The 16,275-nt window shown below is 37.8% G+C and overlaps 1 protein-coding gene across 2 annotated transcripts in view; it reads left to right on the forward strand.

Annotated features, from left to right (window-relative positions):
- LOC140495987 (neuronal migration protein doublecortin-like) overlaps positions 1 to 14,599 on the forward strand; it is a 174,796-nt gene extending 160,197 nt beyond the window's left edge. For both annotated transcript variants that reach the window (XM_072595368.1, XM_072595369.1), the window contains 2 exons: positions 4,778 to 4,884; positions 7,563 to 14,599. In XM_072595368.1, coding sequence (XP_072451469.1) covers positions 4,778 to 4,884; positions 7,563 to 7,619 — 164 coding nt within the window. In that variant the 3' untranslated portion in view covers positions 7,620 to 14,599. The remainder of the gene's footprint in view (positions 1 to 4,777; positions 4,885 to 7,562) is intronic.
- The last annotated feature ends 1,676 nt before the right edge of the window (positions 14,600 to 16,275 follow it).

Raw genomic sequence — 16,275 nt, forward strand, 5'->3', positions numbered from 1 at the left:
AACATCATTGGACATCAAGAATAGGTGGTTACATCTTGTCTTATTGCAGGTGGTCATTACCTGATATTTCTATGACATGCCTGTTAAGTACTATTTACCAATCTCGATCTAACTATAGCCAAGTTTATATTAAATGACTGTTTTGATATCTGTGGAATTGTGAATGGAACTGAACACAGTAATTATTAGCAAGTAGGGAAAGTGCTATAGATGGTTGGACCTAGGACACTACCCTAACGAGCGCCTGTAGTGATGTCCTGGAGCCTAAATAAGTGATTTCCAACAACTATGACTACCTTCAGTTGTGCAAGGTATGACTCCAAGCAGTGCAGAGTTTTCCTGATAGTTCAAGATCCTGAAACTCTCTTATTGACAGCACTGCATCAATAATTGATGCAGAAGGCTCATGACTACATCGAAAAGGGAACCCGCAATAGGCAATAAATAAAACAAAATTGTTGGCAAAATTCAGCCGGTCTTGTACCATCTGTGGGCAGAAAACACAGTTAACGTTTCAAGTCTGGTGACTTTTCATCAGAGCCACAGGTGATAAATCTTGGCCTTGCTGGCTGTGTCCACATCCCACTACTGAATATAAAAGAGAGACAACCATAATTAAATATCCCATAATTTACAGTTGCTTTTAAGGGAAAGCGACCAGCTAGTTTCCTATGGAGATTTTTCCATTGTATTCACCTGACGACATTTTTATGAAAGCAGCACAACATGTGGCTAAGGGAGACATCATTCCACTGAAATTTGGTAGAATAGAGGAGTTAATTGAAGAATTCTGACATCCTACCTCAGTTAGCTTTGAGAAGAAACAACTGAAGTTATCCTTGTTTTCTGATCTTGTGGCCACAGTCGTAATTACTTCTCTGCTAATATGATTACACAACCTATAATAGGTTGAAATTCTACTAACTTGACAGTTTCATGGTTGAATTTATCATGCAAATCCCTGATTCATTTAATAAAAACACAAATTGCCGTGTAATCTGATTGATAAAGCACTTGTAGATAATTTGCCCTTTAACTACACAGTTACCAAAACTATAAAATATGCATAAAGCATTCGTCTATTTCAAGGATTTAAAGCATGTCCCCTGAGAATCATACATTTTGCAGTTTTGGGTTTACTGGGTTTCTATTCTAATGAGTCAGAAGTTCCAACAGTTTACAATATAATTTGTTTTCTAACTGAAGGGTGAGAGAAGAAGTCTAACTCATAGGGCAGCCATTGCAGCCAATACTAGGACAAAAATAACATCAGAATCATGCAATTAACAGAAAGTAATTCCTTCCATAGTTAACATACAACCTGATCTATTACTAGTGCCATTTTCATATTAAAACCGTCAAGAGCTGCCTTCTAATTCCAAACATAATGGAGCCAAATTGTACCCCTCATATGCCTCTATTTGGAAATCTAACTGGTTTCCAACCATTACTAAAATTTACATGGTCCCTGCATCTGTGAACTGCAGGATTTTAAAAAAAAATCAGACATGGGATGGCTATCAAGGACAGCATGTAGTGCCTATTTCTAGTTGCTCTTCAGAAAATGGTGATGAAACAGTTGTTGACTCTGAACGGTGAACACACTCGCACAGTGCTGTCAATGAGGCACTTTCAGGATTTTGATGCAGTCATGATGAGTAAAGAATGGTGTATGTCCAAGTGAGGATATTGTGTGACTTGGAAATGATTGTACTTGTACACAGCTTCTACCCTCCTTCTTGGTGATGGAGATTGTGTATTGCATTGTGTCCCGCCAAAGAATTGTATTTGCTACAATAAACCCTATAGAGACACTGCAGCCAGAATACAGCACCGTGTAAGGAATTCATAATTGAGTTAGAGGATTCCTGTTCTCATAATTTTCAATATTGTTCCTAACCAGATATTTATCAAGTTTATTTGGAAGAATTAATTGACACTTTTCCAGGGAGCTTTACACAGGTCCATTGATGGAAAAATAATCATTTGTCTGATTTCCAATCTTAATTACCACTCACTAGTTTTCAGACTGTATTCTTCAGCTCTGTGCTTATGCTAGTGTTGCTGTGATTCCTGGCATTGCAAGAGTTGATTATGTCTGTTCCTGTAGCAGAAAATGGCACTCCTTAGACTACTTCACTCTCAGTTCTCTGATAGAGCTATTGCTTATAGGATTTGGGAGACTTCTAATCTTCTATTGTTATTGTGTTGAGAGGTCAGTCAAAAGAAAAGATTTGATGCATGTGTATAATAATACCTTCTTCACACGCTGGATGTCACATAAATTGAGTTACTGTTAATTATGTAGGCAATCTGGTCAGTTCTGTATGCCTTGCACTTTTCATGCTGATGTGTGGATCAAGGTTCCCCATGAGCTTTCTAAATTTCACCTTGCTTAGAGTTAACAATAAAACTCCCTACTACTGCATTAACATGGCACTTCAACAGAGTAACCCATGTTATGGCTCTTCTGATGAAGAGTTGCCTATCTCGGAGGCAGCACTGAGAGTAGTGATAACATAGAATGTACTCTGGATGGAGGACTTCATTATCCATCACCAAGAGGGGGTCAGTAGTGTCACTATTGACTGAGGTGACCATGCCCTAAAGAACATTGTTGCTAGACTAGACTCACCAAGACAAAAAAACCTAATAGACATTGTACTTATTAATCTACCTGTCACAGATGGATTTGGCCATGATAGTAATGGTAGAAATTACCACTGCACAGTCCTTGTGAAGGCAAAGTCCTGTCTTCACATTGAGTGCAACCTTCAACATGTTTTGTGATGCAAGCACCATGCTAAATGACTCAGAACAAATCTAGTAGCAGAAGAATTTAAGTTTGCCCCAAGTCCCTCACTCTACCATTACTGACAAATCAAGAGATTAACCTAAAAGGCACACCTAAAAACAGGTTTCAGCCTGGTGAAGCTACAACTTCAAATATTGGATTTCAATTAACAAATAGCATGTGATAGGCAGACCTAAATTATCCCATAAACAACAGATCAGACCAAAGCTCTGCAGAATCTGGGACTTGTGAAGTGAATAACTGCCTCCTGACTCCCCAAAGTCCGTCTTTCATTGATAATGCACAAATTGGGAATGTGATGGAATACTGTCCAGGTGCATAGATGAGTGCAACTCCAAAAACATTCAGGAATCTTATCACTGTCCAGGACAAAACAGCCCACTTGATCGGTACCTCATCACCATCTTCAAAATTCACTGCCTCCACCAATGACCAGTGCGCCATTTACAAGGTACACTGCAGTACCTCGCCAATGCTCTCTACACAGCACTTTGCAAACTCATGACCTCTACCACCTAGAAGGACAAGGTCAGCAAAATGCTTGGGAATTACCACCACCTACTAATTCACCTCAAGCCATGCATCATCCTGTCTTGGAAATGTATTGACCTTCTTTCATTGTTGCAGAAAACAAAATATACTTAACATAGGAATTAAGAGCTGCACTGTTAGCATACCTGCAACAGTTCAAGAAGCTGGCTCATCATCACATTCTCAATGGCAATTACGGGCTGCCACATCCAAGAAAGAATTACAAAATAGCGTGGATCAGAGGTGAATGATCAATTTGATATGACACAAAACTTGGTCTAGCTGGAAGTCAAAGCATTTTATGTAGGATGTTAATTGACAACAGCAAGAGAAAACTTTCAGATCACTTAGTAATGGATTGATGAACAGCGTCCAAAGATGGCATTCTTGTTTCTTCTGAGCTCACTGGAAAATTCTTCAAGGCTGGATTGTATAGCATTTTTTCCCTCAGGCAGTTCTAATTGTTAGGTGGGTGAACTTGCTCCCTGCTTTGCCTTGGATGTCAATCCTAGAGCTGTTCCCAATTTAAAAATTCACTTCCAATCATACATAAACTCTCTGCAGTGAAAATAATTTCACCCCCAGTATTGTTCCACTTTCAGAACACAAAGACTTTTTTTGATAATTTTACAAAGTAAAACATGGTTTCCATTAAATGTTACTTAATTATACTCCACTAAAATTTTACAATGGACATTAAAGTGTAATTTGTTGGTGTTTCTTACAAAAGGTCTTGCTGTTAATGCACACTGGAGGAAATGCAGAATTTCTGAATTTGATTAGTTTGTAGAAAATAGTGCTGACATTCTCAAATGGTATGGTTTGCATTTCCCTCCTCTCTCGAAAGTTCTTTCCTTTGCAGGGATACATTTTTAAAGTCATTGCCTGACCATTCATTTCATTCAGTATTTTGTTCAATCTTCATTGGGCCATTGAACAGTAGAAGGCATCTCATTCAGCTTAGGTGCTGGCCTCATCGAATGACCACACGTGAGCTTTCTTGTTGGAGTCACTGGGTATGATTCATAATGTTAGTCTATCATAATGCAAAACATGTATGGATGATTGGCCTGCGAGTTATTTACACTAATGAGGTATGTGGCAACTGTTCATCTTCTGCTGATAAGCAGAATGTTCTAATCCTATTTCCTGGAAAAGGGTGATGCTGGAGGAGTGAAACATTAAGAAGAGGACACATTCCCTCTCCTAATGGAGTGCCTGTTGCAAATTGTATGACCTAAACCACCTCATCCTCCTTTCTGAGCAGACACCATAAAGCATTGCAAGCAGTAGAGCAATAAGTAATGAGAAAACTATGACATTGAATTTTATTCTTAAGTAAACTCTTTGAATATTCTGAACTGAGTTACAATAACCTACTAAGATCATTTTATCAGCCCTCTATAAATTATCTGTTATCTGTGTTTTCAGCTAATGGAACCTCTAGCAGCCAGCTCTCCACTCCCAAGTCCAATAAGTCTCCAGTCTCAACACCCATTTCGACACCAACCAGCCCAGGCTGCCTTCGCAAGCACAAGGTAAGACATTATTTTGCCCTGTGGTTTTTTCTATTACAATGGAGTGAATACATATCTTTACCTGAGTCTCAAAAACGACGATGCTTTAGTTTAAGGGATGTTCCTATTTTGTTCTTTAAATAAGTAGACATCTGGAAAACAGGAAGTTACTTTAATTTGGTTATTGATCTCTCATTAACATAGCCAGAATTCTACACGAAGTACCAAATGCAGGTGAATCAGTTCAGTCACCTTGGCGTCGTAGGATAGAACAAGATATATTCAGTTCTCAGGAGGGCAATGCTGCGTCTATACAGATGTGTGCATGTGTGCACTGCTCACATCTGTAGACACACTGACACATGTACACCACACGTGCACATATGCATGCCAGGTTACTTCTTGTTTTCTTGAGGGCTCCTTTTGAGATTTTCTTGAGGGCTAATTTTTCATTCACACCAAGTACTTTATGAAATTATGCAGTTACATAATAACATTCCTTTTTTTATTCGTGTTAATCTTTGGGATATTTGGCCTCACAGAAGCAGAACCCATCTGTTAAATGGAAAGCCACCGCACACAAGGGAAGCATTAATTAATAGATACTACAGTGTTCAAATTAGCACAGGACAACTAGCAAAAATGTAACAACAAAAGTTTCTCATTCAAAATAACAGACATGGGCTTTTACTCACGCGAAGGCTACACCTTCCAAACTGACAAAATTATACCCAGTGTAATTCCATTGCATATTTACAAAACTAGAATATTTTAACAAGTCAGTTACTGCTGTTTTTAGTGCATCATGGATTTCAATCTCAGATTTCAATTTAACAATTGATACATTGTTCATTGCAATGGCAGTCACATGGAGTAGCTCCGGAAAAGCAGCCTTAAGCTTGGTGATACCACATTAATTTGCAAGTAATTAATTACCTCATGTCAAGTTTCCTAGTGAGCTAAGTGTTCCTTTGCTGACAGGTATTAAACTGTTTTCTCTTCTTTGTAGCCTCCCTCTGTCTCTCTCCGGTCCCTTGGAGCCTGCCTCTCCCTCCCACTTCCATTGCAGCCTCCCTACTTCCCCACACCTCCAACTCTCTTGCAGCCTCCGTCTTCTCCCTAATTGCCATTCGGATCTGGTGGGTGGGTAGTTGTATTGGCAAAATGGCAGCTCTTTCTCCTGACTTTTATTAAAAAGTCTGTTTCCTGCCCATCTTTTCTTCCTGGCTTCACCAAAATGGCTACAGGCTCTTGGACTTTAGCCCTGAGCCTATCACACTCCCTGTAACTTGGACCTCATTTCTGGACTCTTGTAGACATTCCTTTAGTGCCTCCTCACTATTAGCAGTTAGTTACCTAACTGCTTGCTGCTCCTAAAGGTTCTTTCTCTCCCAGGTTTGTTGCAGATAAGATACCTAGTGAACCCATCAGTAGCAAGGATGGCAGGGAACTGCCTTGTGATTGGAAGAGAGCTCCTCACAATTTTGTTCCATTCAACTTAAAGGGGCAACTTTTCCCCAGTGGGTTGTCCTCATGAGGGAATCTTCCAAGAGCTTTCCAAGGTCACAATCAGAGTGTCAGGTATCTGCAACTAATATTGTGTGACTAGTCACATGTGAGGGAGAATAGGTTGCATTGGGCTGATGGCAGGTGTATCCAACCTCACTGTGAGGATGCAGATTCCATACACTAACTCAGCAATGGTAATGGTCAAATGCATGTCTTCTTTTCTCAGCAAATGTAGCAAAACTGGATTAACTAGCTGGTTAAGTTATTATTACTTCTGGCAATTTGCTATATTCAAAATGGCTGCCATGACTGCCTACATAATACTAATTGCACTTCAATAATAAATGTGAAATCCTGAGGGATAGTTGAGAAAGGGGTTAAGGATATATATCAGTATGCAAGTTTTCTTTCATTTGTGTTTAAACTAAATAACAATTGATTCTAATTAATAAATCATAAATTTTGTATTTAAACAATCCCTTTTTTTAAATACATATCCAAAGTTTATGAATCACTTTTGGAAAATAATTGGCTCCCAGTGAAAGTATCAGTAGATTCTCCCTACCTACATGGGACTGGACAGCAAATATATCACCGAGAATGACCATTGACACAGAGGGTGTCTGTATTGTACAATATCAAGTCTACATCTCCATACAACACTCCCACTGTGAGAATAGCTTTCTTACTATTTGTGGATGACTGATGATGACACTTTTTCTTTGAAGAGAAAGACTGGCTCCTGGAAGCAGAAAATCTGCATTCTGAAAAGACACCAAACTGAAAAGATAAGCATGAAGAGGAACAAAGAATCTACAAGAAGGAAATGATTAGTGAGATTTATGAATGTACCATTTGGAGCCAAACTGAAGAAATTAAGATGTTAATTACTTGCATATTTTACAAAGGTTTGAAAGATTAAATCCAATTGAACCTTTTCCAGAATAGTACAGGGCCACTGAGCGATTAGTTTGCACTCAGGTTAAAAGCAGAATAAAACAGAAAATGCTGATGTTACCCACTATGTCAGACAGCATCTGTGGAGGGAAAAATGGAATCACTGAAAATGGAAATCGAGGGAGATTCAAACTGAGATTTCTAGTTTACACGATCACCCTCACTGTGGCAATCACCACTTTTTCTCATCAATCATATTTAAACTCTTGTTTCTCTTTGCTTCCCCACTGCAGGATCTGTATCTGCCACTTTCTCTGGATGACTCGGACTCACTGGGTGACTCGATGTGAGCCAGATGAGTGATGGAAGGCTGGAATTCGCCATCTGAACCAGTGAGACTTGGAAAAGGAATTCTGCCCAGTGTGCAGAGGTTATTGATCTTGGTGTTCACTAATTGCCAAGTGACACCAAAACAAAATTGCCCTGTTTTTAACAGTTTGTCCTTCTCATGAGAAACCTAGTATCTTGGAATATCACTGCCTTTTTCTAAACATCAGATATGAAGCACTGTGAGAATATTTCATAATAACACAAGCAGGTCTCTTGTACGTCACTTGTTCTTTGAAACTTATGGTCCCTGGTTTTGTTTTTTCAATGGTGCTGTGTGATTTTCCATTTCTCTTTGATATTTGATGTGCAGTTATTATATGCTTCATTTATAAATCCGGTTTTAGTTATTAAAGACCTCTGCCAGTTTTTTCTTTTTTAAGAAAATCCTCTGCTGCGCAGACATGTTTAACATCTGATTTGTTTAAAAAAAGGAGGGACAGAAAAAAACTCGAAAAAAATCATTAACTAAGATGCAAACATTTAGTTTAAAGTGAAAATAACATTGATTTGAGAATGGGAAAGTAATTTCAGAAGAATACAGCTTAATGAGACTAAGGCATTAATTTTCTAAAATTAAATTTGATCACATTTGTTTAATACTTTTTTTAGTGATAAAATGATTCTGATTCTTGCTTTATATGACATTTTGAATGGATAGAACTATTTAGGGTTAGAGTAAGACAGCAAATTTACATTTTACTAATAAGAACAAATTGTTCATGCGCTTTTTTATTTGTGAATGTGTTCACTGTGCAATTGTATTCAAACCAGTTTATAAGTAGACTTACTGAATAGCATTAATCGAATACTTGTAAAAGCTGGTGGTGAAGGGTTTTCTTTGAAGACCGATTTGATAGGGAAAAGGGAACATTAACTTGCCACTGGACTAGGATTAGCATGAAATAAACTTGCCATGCATGAGACTTATCTTGTGCTTTTCTTGATTCATAAAGAATGTTTACAACCTTGTTTGATTTGGTGTGACATTTAGCTTGCAGGCTGATTTTACTCTGATGTGGAATTCAAATTTCAATGCACTGCAATTTCTTGTGTTTCAATAAGCAAATTTGGAAGATTAATCATGAGTATTTCTCCATGCTACTGTCCTGCTGCAGAACATCTTATGATGCAGCCTCTTTTGTTTTCTGCCCCTTTCCCCAGAGAACAAAGAATTGCTCCATTTTGCCATGGAATTTGCATTGCTGTGGAATTCACCCTGTTCACCATTGCATTTTGGCCCTGAAGCATTCACTGAACAGTCACAGGCTTGGCAATTGTTTGAATATTGTGGCCCCTGCATACTTTCAGTCAGAAAAAAAAGTAGTGGTTGAAATTGGCTGGTAGGTGCCCCCACTTCCGCAGATTAGCAGATTGTCTAATGATTGGCATATCGAAGTGATTATTCTCTTTCCGTGATATCAATGTGCCACAATACAAAAATTATTGCCAGCTAATGTTTCAATTATCCTTCAGTTCACCTCCAAAATGAGGTAGCAGGGAGAAGAACTATAACAAAAAAGTTGTCAATTAGGATCGTGCAGCTGAGTGGTATGTGAGGGAGAAATTGGAGTTTATTGTTGGTACATTTTACCCTCTCAACATACTTTCATGAATTTTGCTTAACCTTCTGACCATTCCTTAACCAGCTAATGTTCTTCTTCATGTTCTAGTGTCAGTTCAAATCACCAAGCCTAGTTCCATCATTCAGCAAGTTTCTAATCATATTAGATGATGTTTTGAGAGGATGGCAAGTGTCACATCTTCTAGGGAGTCATTCCTTGCTCACATAACATCTGAGAAAGTCTACAGAAGAAATGTTATGTTCTTTAAAACATGTGTTTCAGTTACCTTTAACTCTGTGAGGACTCAGGATTTTGGGATTGTTTTTTGTCCCTGAGTTTTCTTTCTCTCTCCTTTTGCATGATTTCTCCTGAGTCATAATTGAGGTGCATAGCTTCAGATTTCAGATGTTTATCACTGGCCTTCAATCAACTATAGTGGTCAAAATGGCTGCTGCAGCAGGCAGGGAGTGAGAGGCCTCTTGGCCTGTCTGGAGATCAGCTCTGCTCCCAGGAGGTCTTCCCTGGCCAGTTAAGTTGGCCCCTACTGCTGGTGGGAACCAAGGGGCCATTAGTTGCATGACATTTGTATTAGTTTTGGAGGCAGTTTTGCCACTCCTCACTGGTTTATGAACTACCCATTACTATATGCTACAGAAATATGGTAATCAATAGTATGGAAAACAAAATGTACTTTTGTAACACCAGCCTTATTTTTGAAAAACATCACTGGTTTCCGGGGAGTCAGTGATAATAGCATAGGAATAGCAATCAAGAAGCCCAGGCCACTGGTCTGGGTATTAGGGTTAGAATCCCACTGTGGTAAATGAAGATTGAATTTAATAAAATCTGGAATAAAAAGCTGACATAATGCCAACCATGTGCCCATTGTCAAATATTGGAAAAATCCATCTGGTTCACTAATGTCTGTTCGCAAAGGAACCCTGCCATATTTACCTAGTTTGACCTACATGTCCCCAGATCCACACAATGTGACAGAATCTTAACTGCTCCTTGGGCAATTAGGGATGGACAATAAATGCTAGCCTAGCCAGCATGCCTACATCCCAGGAATAAGTAAGAACAAAATGTCTTGGTTTACTTTCTGCTTGCTAGCAAGTCCAGGCAGGAGGTTCCATCTTTGTTTTCTACTTGGTAATGGACTGGCAGATGACAGACATTCTGATACAAGTTCCTTCTTCTTACTTCTCCCAGTATTAGGCTTCTATTACAGTTTGATCTTCTTTCCAATAGGCTGGAGATGGCAGCATGATGCCTTGTACTTTTCCAGAAGTCAATTCAAAAAAGCTCAATTGGACTCAGTCACAGAATAGCAATAAATGGTGCAAATAAATTCATAATGTACCCAAAGGTGTATTAAGAGTTGCAGCAGTAAGGAGTCCAGATTCTACTCCTCAGAGCAATCTCTTTGATCTCTGGCTTTGGTATCATTTGAACTCCCTGGACAAGTCTGCAGCTTAAAGTGTGTCAGTGTGTTCCCTTAATAAAGAGAAGTAAGCTCAGCAGGGAGAGTATTCCCAAAATGTGTGTGTGCGTGTGTGTGTGTGTGTGTGTGTGTGTAGCCACACAAGCCACATCAGATTAATTCTCAGTCAGACAGGCTAATGTAACCCCATAAAAGTAAACATAGTTCGAGATTGTGATTTGGTTAAGACAGCTGTGTATGTTATTTAAATGATGTGTCATGCACAGGTGACCTATAGGCATAATGGCAGTGCTTGGTGTGAAAATACAGATGACCCTTTTGTAATTGAATTAATTTCAGTGCTCGAGGTACACAATAGGCAAAAAAGCCTCTGGTCTTTAATGAAACAAACTCTGCCTGAATGCTGACTTAATTTAATAACCTGTGTATTTTCACACTTGTAATGGTCATTATATTGTGGAACTCCTTCCATAGGAAGTGAGACCACAGTGGCTCTGGTTTCATCCTGTTCACATTGAGGATTGGGCCAAGAGCACCTTGAAGGAACTGAGCGTGTGAAAAGTCAAGCACGAGCAGTTAATCCCGAGGGAATACAGGCCAGTAATCTGAAGAATATTACTGGTCAGTATTGGCCGGACGAGCGGCAGCCGCAAGAAAAAGAAGTTCACGGTAAATAAGTTGGTTGCCACTGGTGGCTCCTTTGGCTTTAGAGGTAGAAGGTGAGATTTTGTCAAGGGGCAGTGTTCTGTGCCCCAGAGAAGGTGAGTGAAACCACTTTGTGAGGTGGCACTCTGTCTGCTTGGAGTGGGGAATAAGATAACCTCATGAAGAGATGCCTCAAGTCCACCGTCTGGTTTCTTAATGCACTGCCTCTGTGGACAAAGTGTAGCTGCACCGTGGGTAAATGAAAAGAATTCAGAATGATAGTAATGTTAATCAGCAGTATTTATTTCACAAAGAACCCTCTAAAAATACCATTACCTAAGACCGTGAGTGTATTACATTGATATCTTTTATTTTTCATTGAATATTTTAACCACGGCGGCAGTTGATTTGTGAGTTTGTTTTGAGATGTAACAAAGACTCACAACAACGGTTAAGCCAGCCTCAGATTTGCATACCTGGTAAAAGGCCAACCTGGAAGGAAAATTGGCAGAAACACTCAAAATGTTACAAATTGAGACCGTATCCTAAAAGATGAAAAAGAAGGTCAGTATAATAGACTGAAGCATTGCCTGCTATGTACTGCATTCATTTTTCTTCTATCCTTGCACGTCATGGGCAGTGCAGCCTGGGTCTGTTAGCATTCCCATGGAAACAAGACAGACTGTGTTTTTGTCGCCATGCAACAGGAGTCAGCCAGGAATAAGTGGCACTGTTCCCATAATTGGCAGTATCAATTGGCTGCTGGTGTATGAGGCAGCTGAGGTGAATGTAAAGGAGCAGAAATCTGAAGCAGAGTTAGTTGTATATGTGAGTGTTGAGGCTGGAAGTAAATTGACATAATTGAAATTGGTTAGAACTGTTGACAAATAGAACATTGGATCAGTATTGAGTCTGGTTAATGGTGATTATAGGATCAAAACTGTAGTTGTTTTAAATCTGGAGAAGCGCATTGCTGAACAAATCCACTGTCCACACTCATAGCCTAGACTGTGAATGCTTTGCTATTAGTGTATTAAATTCCTTTCCTGAGGAATTAAAATATATTAATATAGAGACTCAGTGGTATAGGGTGTTTCATCTGTGAGTTCTCATCCAAACCCACATTGATGCAAATTGATACTGAATTGCAAATTTTATTTGGAAGATCAACAAGGTTGGCTACTATGCCAAATTTGCATTAATGTAGCCATCGGCATTCTGAGGTTTTCACTAATACAACTGCACCTGGCTGCATTGAGTATGTCCAGATAATGCTGTTGTTGATACTGAATGCTGGAATAGGCAATAGAACTAACTTCACTTCTGTTTAGTGCAATCATCATAAAGTATAAAACAGAATTGTAGTGTGTATTTACACAAAATAACTCAACATGCTTCATTGAGATAGTGGCAAAAATAATAATATTTAATAATAGGGAAGCTCTAAACCATTTGATGTTATTAGATACAACATTAATTTGAAAATCTGATCTAGTCAGAGACAAACATATTTCTGACCTTTGGAATAATATTGTCCTTTGGGATTGTTCACACAATAGGAGAGACCTTAACTAATTCAAAACCCAAGCCATTTGCTTAGAGTTGGGAGTGGGCCCATTCCTAAGTCTGGTGCCTTCTTAAACTCAAATCTGCCATGGTTGAAGTTGGTGAGGGAAAGCCAGGAAAATCTTAAAGCTTACCTCAATTTCAGTGCTGTTGCTCATTCACTGGTGAGCAGGTTTCAAAGTGGTGACAAGAAGCAGACTGCCAGCCTATCCATCTATTAATTAGGTGTCTCGCTGACTCATACTTCAATTACACTCAAATTTATCCCATAAATGGAAATATTTAGGTCTAAAAGCATGCTTGAAAATCTTATGCTCTGAACAGGAATTTTCTGGCACCTAACTGTCGACAGTTTTCCAATAAATGTGCCATAATGTCAGAAACAGTTGGGCTTTAATAAAATTCAAATTAAATCTTAAATAAACCTCATCATTCTGGAAATGCATGGAGTGAGCTGATGGTGCCAAAAGTGATCAGAAATAAAGTTTGAAAGTTACAGTACAATACAGCTACAAAACAGCAATGGTTTGCACTTTTTGAAAACACCCTTAAAATTCTTATCTAATAGGGCCCTGGGAAGTTCCCATTTTCAGTGTAATCACTCTCAACCATCTCTGCTGTAATTCTTGAATGCTTACCTTTTGCTGTAAAATCATATCCCAGCATTCCAAAGTACCTGTTTAATTACTCCCACACACATGGTATTCTCCTTATGATAATTTTCAGGTGTCATCAATTGCAAATATAATTGTTCTTGTTATGACTGTAATCTACCTTTTGGCTGTTATCGATCTGTTAGTCAGCAATTTGTAAGCAGCGGGTAGATAACAGTAATGCACTTCTCTTCAATTCTATTGTCAGAAAATTAACCAGAACATCAATGCAATCTATAGAATCTATAAAAACCCAAATGTACCAAAATTTGCTTTCGGGAAAAAAAAGCCTACCATCGAGTTGAATATATAATGGAAATAAGAAAAGAGACATTTCTTTTTAAAACATTAATTTCTGAATAGTTTGCTTGCTTGTTTTTCTATTACATCAGTGCTATCATGCTTAAACCATGTGCATGTTTCAGCCATTTTTGCTATCTGTGGTGAAGAGTCAGTTTGCTATTTTTGCTGCCTTTTTTGTGAAATTCTAAATGTACATAAAATGTTTATTATTATTGACTTTTTAAATTTCTAGTGAGTAGATGTAGTGGGAACTCTGTAATGTAGTTTTGCAAAAGTGCACACCAGTAGAGTTTTAATGATAGAAGTGTTTGCTTGTTTAGACTAGGTGAGGATTGCAGGATCCATTTCCATTCAGCTTCGAAGTTACTCTGCAGTGAATTCAGATTCTCTTTTGTGGCACATCTGGCTTTCCTTTTCTGGCCTCTGACACTGAGTTTGTTTCTACACATCCCTCAAAAAGTTGATATAGTTTGCAAGTGTGAGAGAAATTGTTTTTAGTACTCTCTTTGAATAGCAAGATTCAGCTGTTGAAAATTGCATCCAGAATGTTATTCTGTTTTTAAAAACAGCATCTATCTCACTTTGAGATTATGGATTCTTGTACATGAGGCCAAATTGTTCCATTTCTATCAGATCACTGTGAAAGAGGAACTATCAGTTTGCTTTGTAACTTCCCTTCTAACACTTGTAGTTTGAATTTGTATTCATTTTAATGTACATTTGCAAGATGTGTGTAATTTAAAAAAATACATTTGATGGAAGTCTTATTGCTGTGTGTGTGTCTTATTTAGTTTTCAACATAGTAAAGCTGAATATTTGGATGTAACATAAGCATCACTCCCTCCTAATTTTTATTTGTTGTGGAATGGTCTGTTTACCAATGAAATGGTAACCCTGGGTTTATACCAATTTCAAGTCATTATAGAGATAAATGAGAAGCATTGAAACTGACTGTGGGGTCTTTCAGGATCTATTAAGATGGGTGGAGTTACCATCCTTGGTGTCTATCTTGTGAGTGTCACTCCAATAGAAGAATGCTTCAGAATTTCCCTTCTTAATGTGCTGACATCAGAAGTCCAGTAAGTGGAGAAACTGTTGGAACAAAGCCATGTCCCACTATACTATTGCACTTCTCTTGATGAATGAAGTTGTTTTGTCACTGTAGCATTCTTCCAACAAGCAATGTAACTGACAGCATCAAATTCCTAACATCTTGGATCTTATCTGATAGAGGAAGGAGGGTAATAACCTGAAGAAGATTTAATGTGTCTCATTAAAGAAATATTGCTTTTATGAAAGTTTGTGTTATTCATTTTTATTTATGGAAAGAAAATACATTTGCCATATTCTCAACGTGGTAATAATAGCTACAAGTAGTAAAATGATGCCTTCCAAGAACACGACTTTGCATGAATGTAGATAAACTTAAAGAAATTAGGGCAGTAATGCTAACATTAATATTTAAGATGTTTGAAATTGCATTTTCTATTCTTCCAAGGATATGTTTCCCTCAATCCCTTTTAAGAATTGAGATTAAACATAGACAAAATAACTTATGAAATCAAGATCCATCAATATAAACTTTTAAAAAGGCATTATCTTAATGAAAATGTGTCAAAATATTTTCATTAGTTTACAAATTAGAGCTAGCGATATAAAGTGTTTCTGACCATGTCACCATTTTCTCTCTGAAAATGTAGAAGTATATTAAATAATATTTCATGAGGAACATCATAACTTTAAAGGGTTATTCCTGCTGTTTTTAGAGCTCTAAAAGAAGGTAGCATTATTAATGGCATTGTGCATCATGGTGGTATCACATGGGGAACGTGATGATGCAAAATTAGTGGTGATATTAATGAAACGCTGGTACAGATCAAAAACCTAATAACTTCAAAATGATAATGATGATTTCCTAACATTCTAGGAATCTACTGGAGTAAATTATAGATATGACTGACAATTACAATGTAACAGGATTGGAAATACAAAGATGGAACTCTAGATAGTGAAAAAAGCAGGTGGGACAACTATGAAGCATTTGTGAGCAGAAATTTCAACATGTACTATAAGATAACCCAAAGCATTGTTAGTTTATTTACCATGCTATAAGAACAAGCAAAGCATGTTTCATGCTTAATGAATGTGTTCAAACCTAACCCATCAAAGCTCATAGTTTAGTTAATTGTTTTAAACAAAGAATGGTTCCACAGAAGATAAAAACAAACATATCAACACATCAACCAATGAAAAAAGAGAATATCCCAGTCAATTATAATATTTCTTCTACTTAATGAGCAGCTTTAATTTTCTGAAATAGTCATTAATATAACCAATAGCTCAATTAGGACAAAAGAAGTACAAAAGGCAATATTGTGAAATATTTGGAAGCAAAGATGTTCAGAAGTACTTCAAGGATCTATATTTCAATTCAGTCCAGACT

The sequence above is a fragment of the Chiloscyllium punctatum genome, chromosome 25 (genome assembly GCF_047496795.1).
Source record: "Chiloscyllium punctatum isolate Juve2018m chromosome 25, sChiPun1.3, whole genome shotgun sequence".
In the NCBI taxonomy this organism is placed as follows: domain Eukaryota; kingdom Metazoa; phylum Chordata; class Chondrichthyes; order Orectolobiformes; family Hemiscylliidae; genus Chiloscyllium; species Chiloscyllium punctatum.